Here is a 19,685-nt window from a genome sequence, read left to right on the forward strand (position 1 = left end):
TATGCTGGGGTACCACCAGTGCTCTCCAGTCAAGGAGCCTGGTTAGCAATGTCCAGCATGTGGGAAAACTGGGGAGCCTGGAACAGGAGCTGAGTGGTGGAGGTTCAAGTTGCAGACATGAGATACAGCAGGTCTAATTTGTCCTGCCTTTGGTATTGGGCTTGGTAAAATTTCACTTGTGCATACAGACTCCAAGCTTTTTGAAAATCTTCTTTAGAAAGGGTATGTCTGACTGTTTCTATTAAATGGTATGGAAGTGTGATTTCTGGTGAGAAAAGAAGGAAAGGAAATGCACATTTTGAGTAATTGCTTCTAGGTTTCTTCGGTCTTCTTCTGACATCGTGCTAATCCAGCAAACAAGTCACTTGTGTGCACTGCATTCGGTGAGAGCAATTGTTCCTGCATAAAATGTGTTATCTGACGAGATTGCTGTCTGGGTGTAAAATGGGTAAAGTCCCTAAGTAAGACCCCCAGAAGGTTTCAGATGTCACGGACAGCAAGTTAAGCATAATCCATTCCCTGACTGTTGAAAGATTGCCCTGTGTTACAGGAGGAGGTGGCCTCTCACGTTGCTGAAAGAATTGTACTGAAAGTTCTCCTACATAATTTTTCTGTCAGCGTTGTACTTGAGATATAAAAGTATTCAGTTCTTGAAGTATTGGACACCTATTTCTGGACAGACTAGCACAAATTGCATGTAATTCTTGATCTGTGCTTCGCAAAGGCCAGCGACGTAGTCCAAATGAATCTAAAAACTTTTGTGATACCAAAAAAAGTGTCACTTAGAATGAGTTGAAATTCACTTATTTTTATGAAGGACATTAAATAGATGGAAGCAGTTTTCTTTCTGAGTTGAAAAGGGGTTGGTGTGCTGTGTTGCTTCGCAGAAGAGTTGTGAGAGCTTGGCACGATGTTCAGACACAGAAGTACCATCTTTGTTTAATTTAATAACAGGATCCTACCTTCGTTAAATGTTGCGACTGCTTTTTTAATAGAGATAAAAGGAGGAGAGGAATATGAAAAGATGACTGTCGGAGCTGCAGTGCTTGGCTGGTGCTAAGCCCTGAGACAAGAGAGGAAAATACAAAACTCTTGCTCTTTGTTTTGTTTGCTAGGTCATGAGAGAGTGGGAAGAGGCAGAACGCCAAGCAAAGAACTTGCCAAAGGCCGACAAGAAAGCTGTCATCCAGGTAAAGGAAAACATAACCACAAGCTTACCAACTGGGGCTGCAGTTAAAATACAGGGGGTGTTGGCTGTGATATAATTTTAAAACCTACTCCTATGGGGTTTTAATGTTGTTCTCTGCTCTTGCTGTTGCTATTTTTGTTTCCAGCTGTTAGTGGCTTCTGGGTGTCTCTGTACTTTGCAGCCAGTCCCTGGAACAGCAGTGCAGAATATCGCTCGTGACTGTGTGGAGGGGTAGAATTTTGCTTCAATTTAGATTTCCCTTCAGTGAGAATTGAAAACTTAGTTCCCACGGGCCCCTTTCAAAGTTTAGGCCATGATAAACTAATATAATCTGCAGGACCTAATCTCAAACCAGAGATGGAAAATGTGATTTAAGGAAGGAATCACCATCAGTTTTATCTGAAAGGAACCCTTAGCCGAAAATTATTTTATCCAAAATTGTACTATAATTCAAAAATTCTGACAAGCCAGACACTCCTTGAATCCCACTTTGGCTATGTCAGGTATTATTCAGTACTGCTAGAATGATTTCGATGCAAAACTATAAAAAGGTAATGTTCAGAACCAGACTGCATCGCACATTAGATCCCGCAGCTTTGCTCTCTGTGCATTTTACCCAGTCAGTGTTTTCCTTTACTGGAATAAGTTTGGGCTCAATTTTTCTTCCTGGTGGCCAGTTTATAAGAAATTATAGTGACTGTTCAGGTTGGAATTTCCCCCCCCCTCACGTAGATTTTCTTGTGAAGTCATGTTAATACATGGAAAGCCCTGGAGATGGCAGGGAGCGTAGGACTGCCAAACTCCACCCTTTTCTAGGCACAGTTTTCTAGCGCTGAACCACTGTCTCAGGGGGGCAAATGAAGGATTCACTGGTGGCTGTGCTGAACATGTCAGGAATATTTGATTAGTTAATTAATATATGGCCAGATGTTCAGGAGTACAGGGCATCAGCAGTTCCCACTGACATCCGTAAAAGTTGCATTCAGTGCAGAGTTCCTGGGAGCTAGGCTAGGCTGACATGGGGAAAGATTGTGGTGATTTGCAGCTGGGGGTGTTCACATCCGCTGGTCTCTGCGGATGTCTTCACCGTTCCTGTTGTGATGGATGTTTTTTTCAGCATTTCCAGGAGAAAGTGGAGTCACTGGAACAAGAAGCAGCGAATGAAAGACAACAGCTGGTAGAGACTCATATGGCACGGGTGGAAGCCATGCTGAATGACCGTCGCCGCATTGCTCTGGAGAACTATATCACAGCCCTGCAGACTGTCCCGCCCAGGGTAAGTGCAGTATCACAAGCTCTGTTGGCTGTGTCAAAATCACTGTGGTCATCCCGGGGAAAAAGAAGGTGTGCTCAGCTACAGTCCAGCTATGGAGCACTGAGTGCGTGTTCCCCGTATGAGAGCTACTACAGTGGTCACCCAGTGTGAAAGTTAAAAGTTTAGACATCATATGTACATAAATGTGGGCACAAGCACACACCCCCTCTACATATCTGTAGGTAGAGAGAGACACATACATAAAGATACTTAAGCAAATAACATGAAAGTGAATTGGTTGTCAGAAATTGTAGCTGTTCACAGATTCTGCAGAAGGGTGATGAAGTGTCCCTCCAAGTGATGCACAATAGGATACTGTATCATGTCAAAATGGAGCTTAAGGATGAGAGTGGTTGGGATTTTCTGTTTTGTTTGTTGAACTGTTGAAATGTTTGGTGAAGGATCTTGTGAGGATTGTTGGATGGCATGAAGATAGCACACTAGCAATTCAAATTTGTCTTTGTTGGATGTGATGACTATTGTTGGGTGCAAACACTAAGTTCAGGATGTGGACTGAATGGAATTTTTATGACTCCATATCTGTGATGTTTCTATTCAATACCAAAATAACAGGTCTGTGACCTCCAGAAGAAAAGAATCTGCACGAACGTTGTGGGAAAACAGTCAAATGTTTTATGTACTTCTTGCCTCTTGAACGCTTCCTAGCTGGAAAAAACATTGTTACCAAAAGACTTTTGGGTCAGCAGTGTAAGATGGAGCCATTAGATCCTGAATTAGGTCTCACAGGGAATTAAATGAATATGGCTAATCCGGTAAAATTACATGTTTTAAATGTATTTCCTTCTGCAGAGAAACCCACATATTCAGTGAGCATGGAAAAGTGATCATTGTCTTAGTTCTTTATCATCATCAAAACTTTTTCTGCACCCCATGGTGCAAAACTCTCTTGTTTATACTGTGTGCTGAGTAAAAGAGAAATCTTTTACTTAGGTAAAAATGTCATGGGGAGACTTCAGAGTAGTTGTATGAGGAGTTAATCTGTATTTTGCAGCATAGTAATTTATGGAAAATGAAGCTAGTCTGTATTAAATTGGTAGAGGATGTTGTTTGGTCCCAGCATGTGGTGCACATTGTAACCTCTGACTGTGAGGGTAGTGAAGGGCTTGGACTCCAGTGCCTCATTAGCAGATGAGGGAGTTACAGGCTGGGATGCAGCTTGCTTTAGGAAACTGGAGTCTGCGACTCAGAACTTGAGAGTGAGATGAGGTGAGCGCATAGACTGGCTGCAGGTCGTGTTTGCTCTCTTGCGGTGTGATCTTGGGTAGTTCACCTAAGAAGTGATTTCACATTTGGCTTCAGCCAGTCAGCTATTGCTGTAAAGTTGAGCCTTGTGCAAATGTAATCCTGTCTGAAAAGTATCCCAGAAAAATTACTTGATTTCAAGTTGTGTGTGGATCAGGCTGACAGCTTGGTTCTGCAGGTATCTGAGCTTGTGTGGACGGTGAAGATGGGGACCACACATAACAGCAGAACGTTACGTGTGCGAGCTGTGAAAATGTGCACCTTCATTCCTAGCACAAGGGAGCTTAGCCTTTTGTGTTTGTGGAACGCAGATGACGTCTCCACTGGGAAAAAAAGAAAGTGAACTTCAGCTGCAGAACACTAAGGGACAAAAATGTTAACACCAACTTTGGGACCAGAAAAACCTACATGATATGCTTGGGTTGCTTGTAGTCAGCTCTCAGGACATTTAAATTAGTAATACGGTTACTGTGTCAGTGACAGTGCATCAGGCCTGAAAGGCTGCGTCAGTGAACACTGTTTGATACATCACTCCAGTATAAGTAAGTTTTGAAGGTACCGTTAAAAGACTGAGGTACGTCCTATATTGCGTCCCTACAAAAGCTGACCATTCTGAAAGGAGCCGGCAACAAGCATGGAGGTAACATCAGCTGAAGGTGCTACCGAACAGGGACTCATCTCAAAATTAATGGGAGTAAACAGTTTAAAAACTAAGTTCTTTAAGCAGTTCCTTTGCCAGTCTTGGTGGTGGTAGTGTCCTTGCCTCAGCATTTTTTGGTTGTGTGCTCTGTAGTTACTGACAGTTCAGGCATGTACCTCTGAACTGCTGGTCAGATGTGTGCCAAAGCGCTTGAAGAAAACTGACCTTGAAGTCAGCAGGAGGATTTGTGTGGTTTTATTGTGGGGCAGAGGGTGAAACCTGAGGAGTGATTGATGATAGCTGAATGGCCTAATGAATGAATCCAGTCCGCTAACTGCTTTGCAGGATATGGAGCCAGAAATCTGACTACACTGTGAATCCAAACTTTGGCTGCCTGGCCAAAGAGAAAATGGGATTAATGGAAAATTCAACGCTGCTACCCTAGATATATTTCTCTCTGGCAGTTTCCTAGTAAACTAAAAGTACATTTGATGGAATTATGTTGTCTTTCGGAGTAAGTCATAACCTGGTCATAACTGGTGACTTGTTCACATAACTGGTGACTTGTTCAGTAATCTTACAAGAGGGAAGTTTTTCTGGAGTTCTCCAAGAATATTTTTAAGAACCCCCTTCCACAGCCTGCTTCGAATTACATAGTTTGCTATTAGTATGTTTACTACAAAAGTAAATTCTGAATATGTAAAGGGATGGAGTCTCTTTCTCTAAAGTTATAAAGACAGAATTTGTGTTTAAATTGGAAAATAAGTTAGGCTTTTTTATTGACGTGCATGTCTTCTGCACACAGCTGGGGGGTTACTGTAAGTCTGATGTGTATGTATAATGTATATAGATGTGTGTGTGTGCAAAAAGTATTTTCCATGTGCAGTTTAATCACTTCGACATATTGCCTTGTACTTGAATTTGAACATTTCCCAAGATTTTTTTTTGACTGCTGGCAGACCACTTGAACCAGCAGGATTTCATTTTGCTTTTGGATGTCTAGAAATCCATGACAATCTTTGCCTGCAGATCAGTTACGATCGTAGGAACACAGTGAGTCTGGCACTCCCAGTGCCATCACACTGATCGTGCATGTGGTGCACAGTGCTCCGTGAGTGACGAAATGTTGATCTGCTGGGAATTTCAGTTTTCTATATGTGTACAGATTTTCTATATGGTGCTTGTGTACAACAGGTAGCCTCTTCAGGGGACCTGAAGATAAACTTCTTTTGGCTGGGAAGATATTTGCGCTATGGACAGGGCAAAGCTGGAAAGCTAAGTGAGGAGAAGTATCATCATTTTCTTGCTCCTTCGGAGAAGCCTTTCCTTGTACGGCAGCAAGATATGATGCTAGGGGAACCTTTGGTCTGTTCCAGTAGCGTAGTCATTTTGTTCTTACAGATGCCTAGAAAACTGGTGATTTTCAGTGCCATTCTACCTAAAACTGCAAAATTCCGGAATCCTCTATGAATAGCTTCTGTACAAGACCAAAAACTTTAACTGCAGTTTTTTTCAGGTGTTATGCAGATGTTTGCCCAATGCCAGTGTCGGAGGAGTGCCTCAGGGTACCACTCTGAGCAGCAGGGGAGCCAGGGAGCGTACAGAGATGAAATTGCATAGCTTCAAGGTCTACTAAAAAACAAATTTGAGCAAAACCAAATATTTGTACTGTTGTTCTGTTCTCAGAAGCACTGTCATGCAGGCCGCCCAGTGCCCAGAAACTTAAAATTTGATCCTGATTCCTGATGCAGCTTAGCTATGCTGCTATACTTTGTTGCCTTTGAAAATGAGGTGCAGCTGTTCAGTATCCAGTGTCAAAATACTGTATTGTTTCATCCTGCTTGATAGCCTTACTACAGAAAAGGAGGATGAGTGGCAGCTGGAACCAATATGCCTCTAGTTTTTAAAACAGTTGGAAATTTTCCCCTTCATTTTGCAAGTTAAGTGGAAGAATTCAAATCCATCATTCTCTGTAAGCAGGTTGATTCTATAATTTGTTTGTATTCCCACTTTCACGTGTATGTCAAATGTTGCTGGATTTATGTCTCCCTGTTTAATCTCCATGGGTAAGAGATGCACATTCTCTGTGGGAAGCCAGTGGCGGGGGGCAGAGAGAAGCAGAAAAGAAATACAGCTCCTAGTTGTGAAATAAAAGGGTTTCAGAGCAAGGAAACATACAGGAAAACTTTGAAAGTTAATTAATTAAGCTCCTTGCTTTGTACATAGAGTAAAGTGAGCGTATAATGATTAAAACCAGTTTTAAATGCTTCTCTTCTAATTTGGCACTATTTTATTGCCAGTTATTGCCAAACAGAGCAGGATCATTAGGATCAACCCTCGCATGTACCTTAATCCATTTGAATTTTTTTGCCTTGTTTTTTTCTCGTTGCCCTCAGAATTTGCTCTGGTATGTTTTGTGCTATGGGAGCAGTGTCTGTTCATACAGAGAGAGAGCACAGCAGTGGAATTTGGCTATTTGGATGTGGAAGAGGGATCTGCAGAGGGGCCCTTACTGAGTGCCTCTGCGTTCGGGAAGCTCGAGGCCTTTCCTGAGTCCGACAAAGTTGCTGTGGAAATATGCAGTTGGAGGCAGGCCAAAGCGTTACCGCTGATCTAGTGATAAAAATCCTCCTGTGCAGCAGGAAAGAGCAGTCCAGCTCTGATACTCCACCCTTCAGCTCCACTCCTCTAAACCCATAAATTTACAGCTGTGGAATTTCTCACGTACACTTAATTTGGTAGGATTTTGTGAAATAGACGGCATGAATTTCAGCTCTGCTTTTAAACCAGGTCAGACTTCGAGAAAGGCGGTCACCTAACTCCATTTTCGAGCAGCTTCTGAGGCTTTTATGTGAATAAAAACAGACTGTCTTGTTTTTCCCCCAGTCTATGGGCTTGAGCATATGGTATAGTCATACACATAAGCTTGCCAGTAGTTTTTTTGTAGAAGCAAACTAAAGACAGAAGAGGCAATTCTAGATGGGTATTAAGCTCTGTAAAACCACAGCAGGTTCATTATTTCTAAAATGCTAAGTTTTAAAAGAGTGAGCAGAAACAAAATTTGTCTTAATTTGTCAAAGTTGAGGTAAATTCAAATTCTGAAAAGCAAATAATGAGATTGAATTAAATACTGTTTTCATTTTATTCTGCCCCAGGAAAAGTCCTTGGTAGGGTAGGCAAGGGGAAGCTTTGAGTACCATTACAGACATCCATGTGTGATGTGTGTGGTAGCATGTTTTTGTATAAATTAGCAGAACTTAAGAGAAGGCATTTTTAACTCCACATGAAAGGTAGCTGGATGGGGCTTTAGTTGTGTCTCACCCATAATCGAGAAGTCATGCATTCATCCTATCCAGCCTTTATTGAATGTTCCTAAAATGGACTACTATGCCTGTGTCAAACAGGACCTGCAAGTTTATTAATAACCTGGCAGGTAAAATATATACAAGATATTCCTAATAAGTGAATGAAAAGAGGCAGTTGTTGCACATTTCAAGCACAGTAATTAGAAAGGACTGGTGATTTTTCTCTAAAGGCAAGATTAAATAGCATAATACAGCATTGTGAAACTTTCCTCTCTGATTTACAGAGAATTTTGATCAAAATGACAAGCCAGCTCAGAATTTCCCATGCAAGTTCCATGGCACAGACCTGGGAAGTTGTATTTTAAATACTCAGAAGTGCTTTAATGTGATTTTTGTGTTGTTTCTCTGTAGTAAGTATTTTGGATTTCTGTGGGGAGAGCATAAGTTATATTTGTAGCAATCCAAACTACGTTTGAGGTCTCCATTTTCCATGCTCAATGCAATTGCGCTGTTTCATCGCTCCCTTAAAATCTGAAATAGTAGACTCGCATCAATGTAGAGTTCATGGGGGAGGCATCTGCATGCATATATATTAATATTTCTATTTATGTGTATGTATTTCATTTACTAGAAACTGGTTTTCAGGCATTTTAGATCTTATATAAGATTCCCTTACGGGAGTGACCGTGTCTCGATGCCGATGCCACCTGAACCAAAGGCACTGGATTACAGAGTCAGCGGGGTGGGAACTCACCACCAGGTAGCCAAGGAGTCATCAGCAGTTTCTATTTCGTTTGTGCTTCTGTCTTGTACCGCTGGAAACCTGTTAACCAGCTGTTGGGACTACCAAGTTAAATTTTCAAACCAGGGCGTTGCAGTACAGGTTCTTAACTCTGCCCTGGTGCATATTTATATTCACAGAAAGAATGGCCTTCCAAATAAGAGAGTAGACATATTCCCTACAATTTGGGTAGAAAGCCTAGATAGTCTATGTAGACCGCATACATGGTCTGTGAATCTGTCCACTGTGTACCAAATGAATACATGCAAGTCCCAACATACTCACAAAAACTATATATAAAATAATACTTTGACAACATTCTCCAACATAAACAGGATTTTAAACTGACAACTAAAATACCCACAGACAAGAGTACATCTGTTGGCCTGTCATGATAACTTGTGAAAGGACTACGATTGATCTGTGCTTAGTTTTAGATAAAAAAGTAGGTGTTTGAATCTGCTGAAAAGGGTGGACTTTGGAATGACTTTCATGGGAGCAAACGGCTTGACAGTGTGTGCTTGAAATAGTTGGAAGCGGTGTGTAACAGCAGCATTCGCACTGCTTCCCCCTGCATTGCCTACTGTGCGCCTTGTTAGATGCATTCTGGGTTTTTTTTCTGCATTTGCCCAAATAGTGAGCGTGTGCCATGAGACTGAGGGCTCATGAAATAATATGCATTCTGAATTTGGTGCTGGATCCTGTTGCTTAGGAAGTCACTGGCCATTCTTGTCACTGGATAAATGACAATCGCCAGTGGTGTTGGCCAGGGTGACTAAAAACACGGGAATAAAGGAAGTCATGTTGGGAGTATCCTGGTTGCTTTCAGAGGAAAGCTGAAAGAACTAAGCCAACAAAACAAGTACAGACAACTGAAAATAGTGGAACTATTTCATGAGGCTTAGGTAGCCCCTGGTGGCTGATGCAAGTTAGTTATTCTGCAAAATGTTTTTTATTAGATGACAACAGATGTGAATACATCACGTTTTCGCTGGCAAAACACGAATCAGAATTTCAAGTGCTAAACCCAGAATTTTGTGATGAAGTTTAGTGGTTGGTACATTATTTATGAAGAGCAAAAGGTGCCAAGCTGGCCCTGGGATGTGTCAGCCATTTGTTCTTCTGCAGTAGACAGTGTCAGAGCTAAGGCCTCGGGAACTGAATTTAGCTGATAATAGCACCACTTTCATTTACAATTTAATCTGAAGGTTCCTGCCTAGGGTCAAAGTAATAGACGACTGTGCATATAATAGCTTCAGACACAGGGTCTGACTGCATCTCCTCAGCCTGTGGAGCCTTCCCTCACCCCTGTGCTTGAATGTTCATTGTGGCCCCTCCACTCCACCATCACAAGAGTTCACATCACTGCTTGGTGTGCTAGATTTGGGGACGAATCCTGATGAAAGTATCTCCGCAAAAAGTGCTTGTATGGGAGGGGTTTTTAAGCAGCAGCATTTCAGTCCGTAGTGACATTTAAATGAGAATGCATGTGTAATACATTACGGAGGTGGGACTTGGGGTGAGAGGCACTTTTGCTGCTGCAGAAATTTGTTAAATTTGTGCAAGCAGTGGGTCTACAGTTCTAGGCATTGAGGAGAAAATTATCAATAAGGGAAAAAATGCTATTCAGCTATAAAACTTGGTCCTCATTTATGGTAACCGCCACACTTGGGAGTGGAGAGCTGTCATTGCCCATCACCAGCTCTGGCAATTTAGGCCATCAGTCACGGACCTGAAGCTATGAGGCAGTAGCATTACAAAGTTGTTGGGAAGGTTGGAGGTCTGACCTGATCCAGTGTGACTGGGACTTTAGGCATTTATGTCTGCCTACATACAGTGAGTTTCTAGTGGTTTTTCTTTGCTTGAGAAAAAGCAAAGTCACTTCCCCTGTAAGGAAACACCTTGCATTTAATATTCTTTCTGCATTGTCCTATACTTGAATTATGGGTTTCTGCTTCCATCACAGGAAGATTTCTTGGCCAGACATGCTAGAGGCATGCATATCCATTTCTTCTTTATAGTGATAAGATTGGGGCATTTCGCAATGTTATAAAATATGCTAAAAGTGGGCCAGTTTACCCAAGTGACTACTACTACTGTTAGTGGTATTTGACAGGTATTTTCAAGATTGTTATCCTATTAGCAAATCTGCTTGTGACTCTTAATGTAGAAGTTTCGTTGACTTATTGCAGTGAATACAAACATACTGAGGGAAACCAAAAAAATATACCCTTCTGGTGTTAGACATGACACTTAAATTAGAATATCTCTTGAGGAAATAGAAATTAATCCTTTTCTCTTTAATCTGCCTGAACCGTCTATCTTGATGTGTCTTGGAGACAAGGAAAGCTGAAGTGTCAGGAAAAGTAATAACTTTTTCTGTCTTCAAAATTTTCTTGTTAAGCTTTCTGGTCTTCTAGCCTTTGTTCCTACAAAGCTTTGCAGTTGGCATTTCAGTTTGTTTTGCCATAATGTTGTGAGGATTACTTTCTTTCCAACATTTGTCCACAGTTTCTTGCAACTTGATCCCAGGGTGCTTGGCTTTTGGGGTTTGGGGTTATTTGCCTCATGAATGAATTTTCAGTTACAGAGCCGCTAAGTTTAATCCTTTGGCAGGGAATGGCTTCACATCTCTCTGTCCAACAAACCTTCTTCACAAAACCTTTGGTTTACTTTCCCCAGACGTTTTTAAATCTGTTGCTTCTCTTAAGCTGAAGAGATTCTTAAGACTTCGAGCTTTGTAGCTTAGTATTCATCTCTTGTGTAAATGTTAAATTAGTTTAGGCTCTATATTTGTCTGTGAGTCTAAGTCTTCTTAAAGCTTCAACTTCGCCCACGGTTCTTCCGTGTGCATAGAGCCTCTAGTGCTTATTTTGTCACTTCCCCGCCCTCTTCCCTGTATCCCTGCCAGTGCCCAGACCAGCTGTTCACCACCTCTGCTCACTCTTTAATCTACTGCATGGTAAGGTCACCTTTTCCTTTCCTCTCACCTGTGTCAGCTTTATGCTTTTCACTGCTCAGCAGATACAGGTGGGATGGACAAGCACAACAGCACAAGCAGAGTTGGAGGGGGCGAGGGGTGGATTTCTAGAATCCGTCAGAAACTCTGAGTTGAAAATAAATGTTTTAGCTGAATGCTAGAGAACACTTCCTGTTTTGGCACTGTATTATTGTATAGAGTAGGAAAGTACATAGAAGTATGCATTTCTGAGTTTTCACTGCTCTACCCTCAGTCTGTGTATATTTTCATGGTCCCTTTAGCTACAGGCCTTTCTTTTGTATGTATTCAATTATATGCCTTAAGGCATGTAATTAATAGTTTTTACTAATTAAAATCACCTGCAATGTATACATAGGCTAAGATTTTTACAAAATCTGACACCCAAGCTTGAGTATCTTCAGAAGAATCAAGTAGGTGGCCCTCTTTTCTTATGGCTTTTCAGTCAGTTGTGTGTTCTGGATGTGTACTTTCCATACCTCAGCTCAGTGGTTCCTCTCTTCTTTCTTTTTGCCTGGTGGCATAGCAGTAGTGACAGAACAGAAGAGTCTTGAATTTTTTTTTCTTTTTTTTTTAAAGTGTTGCAGTGAAGTCTGATGATTATTTCTTGGCTTAGATAGACTAATGCTTTCTCCTATTTTTCCGTGCAGCTGTTGGGCAGGTTACCTTCTGATTTGAATTTGAATGTATGCCTTCCGTTTACTGTTGATAAAACTTACCAGTTGTAATCTTTTTTGTTGCTAAAGTGTGACTGTAGTTGACAGATGTTGATACAGGTTGAGTATTCAGCATAGTAGAGTGTATATGGGGAATCTTTGAAATGCTTCCAGTGGAGTCCAGGTTTCAGTGAATCTTCAGGGAGGGATTTGACTGGTGGTGGTGAAGGTTGCAAAACTGTGAGAGTGGATCATGGGGGCTTCCTGAGTTGGGGGAGAGGAGAAGTAGATTCTGATAAAGAGAATGGAACCAAAGCCCAAACGAAATTGGTGATGGGTGTGCTTTAACTGGCATGGTAAGGTGGCACTTGCTGTCTTGTTGGGGCAGTAGTATAAGTTAGACAAGGAAATGCAACAGCCAAACTTGCCCTTGTGGTTAGGGAGGAAATCTGAACGCCCTCCCCAAGGACTGTATCTACTGCCTACAACTACTGTTCCAATGGTGCATGCTGCTGAATGGATTGAATGCGTGGATGTTCCTTATAGTAGTCAGACCTCCCTTCAGAAGATACCTGCAGGCACCAGCTGGCCAAAGTGCTTTTTTCCAGTGCAAGGAACTAAAAATGTGTTGTTCTAAACTATGCTGCTTTTTTTTTTTCCCCCCTATTTCTTCCCTGTAGCCTCGTCACGTATTCAACATGTTGAAGAAGTACGTCCGTGCTGAGCAGAAAGACAGACAACATACTCTCAAACACTTTGAACACGTCCGCATGGTAGACCCAAAGAAAGCTGCCCAAATCAGATCTCAGGTAATCTCCACTGAGGGTTAATGGGGTCATGTTTGTTTGTAACCACTGTGAAGTTTCTGTTAACCTTTTTTTTTAAAAAAAAACCCCAAAAACTGGCACCTTTCTGTGGACAGCTTTACATGCAATGAAAAACAATCTGCTTTCCAACAGAAGATTAAGGCAAAGTGATGTAGGAGTAGGGTGGGTATAATTTGTCTTCTGAGACAATCTTCAAAGCAGGTTTTCTGTCTATCCAGGCAGTGAGTTGGTTGTGGACATTTCCTGAGGAGCCGTCCATAGCATTAATGCCCAGAGCCTTTATTAGTGCTTTGGTAAATAATACCTCTGGGAGGATGTCAGTAATAGATTTCACAACCACACACATTGTACTTCCCTCAGCTGAAGTGGCAGAACCAGAAGTGGTGTAGCCATCTGACTGCAACCAACCTTTCTATAGTCATTGCAGAGGTACTTGTGGTGTCTATAAATGTGATTACTGCAATGCACTCAAGTTTAACATGTTCTTTCAAAATAGGCACTGTAGTTCGTGGCATTTTAACTGCTGAATGTTACTGCAGTCCTCAACATGTATGTTTTGGAACAGCTTTTATGTTGCCTTTGTAAATCATGGAGGGTGGGAAAGCAAAAAAAAAAAAAAAAAAAAAAAAAGAGAGACTGAAGATGTAGCTAGCTTGCAGCAATTAAAACTGTGGATAATGGATAAGCTGTAAAAGGAAGTGTGCCCTAATCTGCAGAATCTACCACTGTTCTCTCTGCAGAATGCAATGGGAAGCTCTGTTCCAGCCACGGTTTTTGAACTGACTGGCATCGCTAAAAGCCAGATAAAAACCGTTACACCTCCCTGAATGGCGCAACTTGTGCATTAGACTTCTCAAACATCTCTTCTAGCCAGACTTGTACATTGAGATCATGCTGTCTTGAAATTGCTAGAGTTAGAAATGCACACTTCTAACAGTCTACTGCAGTGATGGTTGTCTTTCCCTTGTCTTAAATATTAAAGCATGTGCTTTTGCATATAAATATGAGATTTTAGTTTTTAAAACATTGGATTATTTAATAACAAAAACCAGTGAAATTTTGCAGACTACACATTGTATGACAGCACAGGTGAAGAATGGAAACTGACATTTAGCTACAAGTGCAGTGTATTGCTTAGTGTATCATCATGGGAATGAGTATTTCTACAGTGTCTTTGCTTCTTGACTTGGTCAGAAGGTTGGGGGAATGTAAGCTGGAGGACTTGATGGGGAATTTTTTTCAGTGAAAAATGGAAAACAAAATATTTTGTTCGAAAGCATAAATACTGTGTTTCAAATTGAAGTAATAATACCCTTTTTTTCCTTGAAATAGCTCTCTGCAAGCCATTTTCCTATTTAGGCCTAATTGCCCTGTCAGTCTTCTAAGATGCACCTCAATTTCCCTTTCTGCTGAAGAGAGGTGATACTTGTGGAGAGTACCCTGGGAGAGCATATATCCTGGGGTGTCGTGACTCAGCCTATAGCACTGTGCAGGAACCTGAGGCAATAGAGTTGTAATCACATGAGACAATGCAGTAATGCTTCTGGGTGGAAATATTTTTTGGTTTCAGCTGAGAATGTTTGCAAATGTTTTTACCAAGAAAGCTGGAGCTTTTTTCAGAGAGCTGTTTCTTTTTGCAATATTAGGATAAAGAAAAAACAAACGAACAAAAAGAAAAAAAACCCCAGACAGCTGAAACGATTTGATGCAGCAGTCATTGCGCCTCACTTTGCGTGTTATGTGGAAACTTATGGGTATGCGCAAATGCAAATGTTATTGAAGGGTAAATGAGACTGTGGATTTCTGCCACAATAGCTGCTTATGTACATGCTTTACCCCACAGCAAATGTAAACCTGCTTAAAATGATTGCATTCCCATGGAATTTCAGGTAGTTGCTATGGAAGAGCATCTAGAACACTGTTTTTGTAGCAGCTGTAGGAGAGAGGTGAATTTTGCAATAGATTTGACAGCTTCAGTACATAGAGCATACTGGAATCTTAAACCTAGCACAAGTGAAAACTGTCTTGCTCTCTGTAACCTATAAAATTTGTGATAATGTCAAGTTAGCACTAATATTTCCCTCCTTAAAATACTTTTATTTCCATAGGTTATGACACATCTACGTGTGATATATGAACGCATGAACCAGTCTCTCTCCTTCCTCTACAATGTGCCTGCTGTGGCAGAGGAGATCCAGGATGAAGTCGGTATGCAAACTATTAATGTAGAAAAAGGGAAATATTTCTCTCATGAGAAATTACTACCAAAAGCTAATATACAGCAACTTCTCCTATTGATATACTATGCCAGCTGAAAAATAGGAGAATTAAGCTTGCCAATGTTCTTAGATTATAAATTAAATTGTAGTGAATACTTGGAAGACAAATCCTGTATAACCTGTGCAGTAGCATCATCATATCGTTGTAAATGTTTTCACTGAAATATGTTAACTTACATTTGGAGCCTCCATGCTATATGGAAGCAGCTATTGACAATGAGATTTAGCAAATCGTTCCTGAGTTTGGATATTTAATTTTTGTGGTTGAGTATGTCCATTATCTGATGCAGACATTTTGAAAATCCCCCAGCTAAAAAATCAGTTGCAGATCCAAGCATCTGAGAAGAGTCTAAGTATTGACTGGAAGTTGCTGAGTGCAACTTGGCAGTATCTTACTGGTCGTGCGTTTAGTTCTTGATTAGTTGGTCAAATGGGTATCTCTTCTCCTCCCATTCTTTCCAGCAAACAGGCTGGGCTGTGGACTAGTGAGGTAGCAACAGTCCCATGTTCGCAACTTCCTTGGGTGCTGTCACAGCAGATAGCCATGAGGGAGAATGGTATTTTCTCTCATTTAGGTTCCTGCTCTTGGCTGTGGCATTGCTGCAACAGAGAGATGCCCGTCACAGCAGTTGGACTGCTGTGTGCTGCTGTTGCAGCAAGGCAACTTCATTTAGCCTCTATTAATTTCAGATATAGCCACAGCTCTGGACATCATGTTGCTAATCTGCTTCTTTAAGAACAATAATACACGGTTGAATGCAAAGGCCAGAGGTGGGACGGTCATTGTCTTTGGAACAGCTTTTTTTTCACGAGATGTAATACTCTGCCAAATGGCAGTTAATGGTTTAGTTTCACAAATAACCAGCTTCAGCTGACTAAATAAGTTACTGATTTCTTTAAAACACAAGGGAGGGAGACGTGCCATTGTGGTAAGGATTAGGATGCATTTAGGACACAGGGAGGGGACGAATAGGGAATAGTGTTGGATTCATTTGCCCAAAGCACAGGTTAGGAGGAGATGTGTTTCTTCTTGTGAGGTATCTTGAGAGGGCTGGGGATGAGATCAGGAAGTTGGTGAAAGGGTTGGGAGGATACAAAAAGATAGCTGAATTGGTAATTATCTTTCACCATGTGTTTCTGAGCTCCACAATCAACAATCTCAGTGTGTAGTTGTAGACAGTCATTTGGGAGAAAAAAAAACAAAACACCTTATTGATCACTTGAAAGTATCATTTCTGTAGCAAAGAAGATGCTGATACTGTTAGATCTTTGAGATGCTCGGTTTGTTTTCTTTCTGCACCGCTGTCATTCCCTTGGGTTTTTTGCTTGAAGTTTCAATTCCTTCTGTTCTTGGTAATGTTAATGCTTGTTGGTGAGGACATTCTCCTAAATTTTCTTCTCTCTCCTAAATACTGAAATGGAATGGGAATTTCAGAGGCTTTGAAGTAACATGGGAGCAAAAGTCTATTAACTGCTAAGTGGTTTACAAAAATCTGTCTCCTAATCTCCAATGTAATACTAATTTTCAGGGAAAAAAAGAGCCTAAAATTAGTAGGATATTATTTCCTAATAAGATGAGAGAAGCTAAGATATCTCAAAGAAAAAGTCTATCACAGTCTCTTGAGTACTTTTTTCCTACCTTGATTTTTGGATGATTTTGAGTATACTAAAAATTCTTCAAAGCATTGCAACATTTAAAGCAATGAAAAGTACGTCTTATACTGGGAGTTACCAGCAGCAAAAATTAAAGAAAGCTCTATCAGATCTGGGCTGCACTAGATAAAATAGTTTTCAGTAATGGGAAGAAAGCCTGTTCTCTTTCAGTATCAGCATGCTTCTTGTTGATAAGATTGGCTGTATACTTGGTTTTACGTATTGGTTTTATTGAAAGTTTGTTGAGGTCATTCCCATCTGGTAAAGGAGACGGCATCCTTCTAGCTTTGAGCACTGATCAGTCTATTTCAAATTCTGTTCTGAAATTACTGAATTTCTTAGTCTCTGTACTCTTCCTAAACCCATGGAAAAGGAAATCTATCACAGCTGCAGATCTGTGGAGAAGTAAAATACTAATGAAATTGCACTTTGTAACATTCCCAAGAAATATTACAACTCTTATTAAAAAGACAAATGTTTCGTTAAATACCTTTTGTTAGAACCATTGACTTAGAAAGTCTGAGTCAGTGGAAAAGTTGAGAAATAACCTACGTAAGGACATCTCACGCACACAGTGTCTGAATAATAAATTGCATGTAAGGAAGCATAGTTGGAAATAGTTCTTCTCTTAGGCTGGGATGCAAGTTAGATGGCTAATGTTTTAGTTCAGGTTTTTTTGTTCATTATACTTTTGATTTCTAGTTCCCACGCTTTACTGTGGAGTTCTTCACGAACAGTTTTCACCTTGAGGGATGAATAATCTTTGCTTTAGAAGGCACAGCTCTGACAAAGGTAGTTTTTTTTCTGTAAATTGAACAAATACTTCTGTGGGCAGCAAAATAAATGAGATCTAGTTTCCTGTGAATTTGTTCCATGGTTTTAATTCCTCTAATATCTAATAAGGTGCTGTTTTTTACTAGGTCTTCTCATTCCTAGAAATATTATGCTCTATTTTACAGTGTCTCCATTATTAGCTGTTGATAAATTTGAATCTCCAGTCTTGGGATTTAATTTTTTTTTATTAAGTTTAGAAGCTAAACTAGAAATACATTAAAGTTTCCCATATGTCTTCCTGACAGTCCGCTACCAAAGGTTCATCTGTGAGAGATAAGTGGTGTTTGGTCCTTGGAAAGTATGTGTACCTGAAAATGAGGCACACACTTCTAATTTCTGCCTGTTATTTTTGAAGTCTTTATGCTGAGCAATGAATTTGAATTACATGAAATAGGATCCAGAGTTATTCCTGGAGCATAGCAGCTGCATAGACAACATTTTCTTCAACTATCTGAAGATTTTTTTAATTAATTTTTTAATTAATGCTTGGTGATCAGATTAAGCGCAATCCAGCAGTTGGACATTTGAAGTTCCTTTAAAATACAGGATATGTTTGAAGTTCCTACCTCAAAAGGAGGGTTTACAGCCATAGGTGCAGAATCCAAAATATGAAATCCAGCTTCTATGCTAAAATCGCCCTTTTAAAACTTCTGGTTATTTTCAGAACTCCAGCAGAGATGGCGGCGGGAAGTTGGGGTAAAATTTAAGAGTTGTAGTTCTTATCTGCAGGTGTTCATCAACAGTTCATGTCTGTTGTCTTAAACAGAAGATGTCTTGATTTGAGGATATAGACCCATGGCACTCTGAAGGATAGAAAGCAGCACTTACATGAAGTGAGAATTTTTTGCTAAGCAATTGACCAATGTGTAATGTGCAAACACCCCATTAGGGTGACAGGCACATACTATAGCAGCAAATTCCAGATGTGTAAGGAATAATATTGCTGTCTGTCTTTTGTTCATGTTGGGGTGGGGGAAGAAGGATTGGAGTAAGAGGTGCAGAAGGAGGTCTGTCTGACCATGACTGTTGCAACAAAGCTTGGGAAGCACAAACAGGTCATTTGTGTAGGAGACCATTTGGCATTCTGGCTGCGAATGATTTCTCAAGGGGCAGTGATGCAAATGTGCTACAAACCAGGTCACTCACGGCAACTGATGTAGTTCTTGGTGTTAAGTGGTGTTTCTCATGAATATACCCCATGGACAGGAGAGGGGCACAAAAAAAATCTGAGAAGAGATATTTATTTGCACACTGTAGGTGAGCAGATTATTTGGTTACCTTGGTATTTGTACTCACCTTTTCCCTCTGATAAATTTCATATACTATTTAATATGTACCAAAGCTCCAAGAGAGCAATGGCAGGCTTTAAGAGAAATCAGAAGTTCCTTTGAGCACATCCTGCTTTAAATCCTTATTTGATTAGACTGCTTATCCATGTATGTAAAAGGCAATTTATTGCTGGGAGTGGCACAGCAGGCACAGCTTCTGAATCAGAAGCTATGTCAGAGCTTTGTGCATCAGTCAAATGGGCAGGCGGTGAGCTGAATTTTTAATTCTGTCTTTGCTGCTCTGTTTCCAAACTGATATACTCAGCTCCATGTTTTCTAGCCCACCACTGATGAAATATTCAGCACCGCCTACCGCAGCAGTATCGTAACTAAGCTCTGAAACATTCAGTTATGAGCAATAAGCAAAAGAATATGATTTCATCTGTCCTTGGACAAATAAAATCAAACTATTGTTATTTTATTATTTTGTTCCATTGTGCCTACCCCGTTCTTCTGCAGCATGTTCTGGATGCCACACTCAAACTAGATAGCTGGGAGAGAGGACAAACACAAGCAGACCCCAGATCACTGCTTGCATTCAAATGCACGCGTGTGCTGTGGATCATATGCTATTTCAAGTATTTGTGTGCTCCAGCTTAGCATGACAAAATTTGAGC

The 19,685-nt window shown here is 40.6% G+C and overlaps 1 protein-coding gene across 6 annotated transcripts in view; it reads left to right on the forward strand.

Annotated features, from left to right (window-relative positions):
- APP (amyloid beta (A4) precursor protein) overlaps positions 1-19,685 on the forward strand; it is a 188,062-nt gene that overhangs the window by 120,009 nt on the left and 48,368 nt on the right. For all 6 annotated transcript variants that reach the window (XM_009894907.1, XM_009894905.1, XM_009894906.1 and 3 more), the window contains 4 exons: positions 1,116-1,190; positions 2,307-2,465; positions 12,828-12,956; positions 15,083-15,182. In XM_009894907.1, the coding sequence (XP_009893209.1) occupies positions 1,116-1,190; positions 2,307-2,465; positions 12,828-12,956; positions 15,083-15,182 (463 nt within the window). The remainder of the gene's footprint in view (positions 1-1,115; positions 1,191-2,306; positions 2,466-12,827; positions 12,957-15,082; positions 15,183-19,685) is intronic.

This window comes from Charadrius vociferus, unplaced genomic scaffold (genome assembly GCF_000708025.1).
Source record: "Charadrius vociferus isolate BGI_N301 unplaced genomic scaffold, ASM70802v2 scaffold201, whole genome shotgun sequence".
Classification (NCBI taxonomy): Eukaryota; Metazoa; Chordata; class Aves; order Charadriiformes; family Charadriidae; genus Charadrius; species Charadrius vociferus.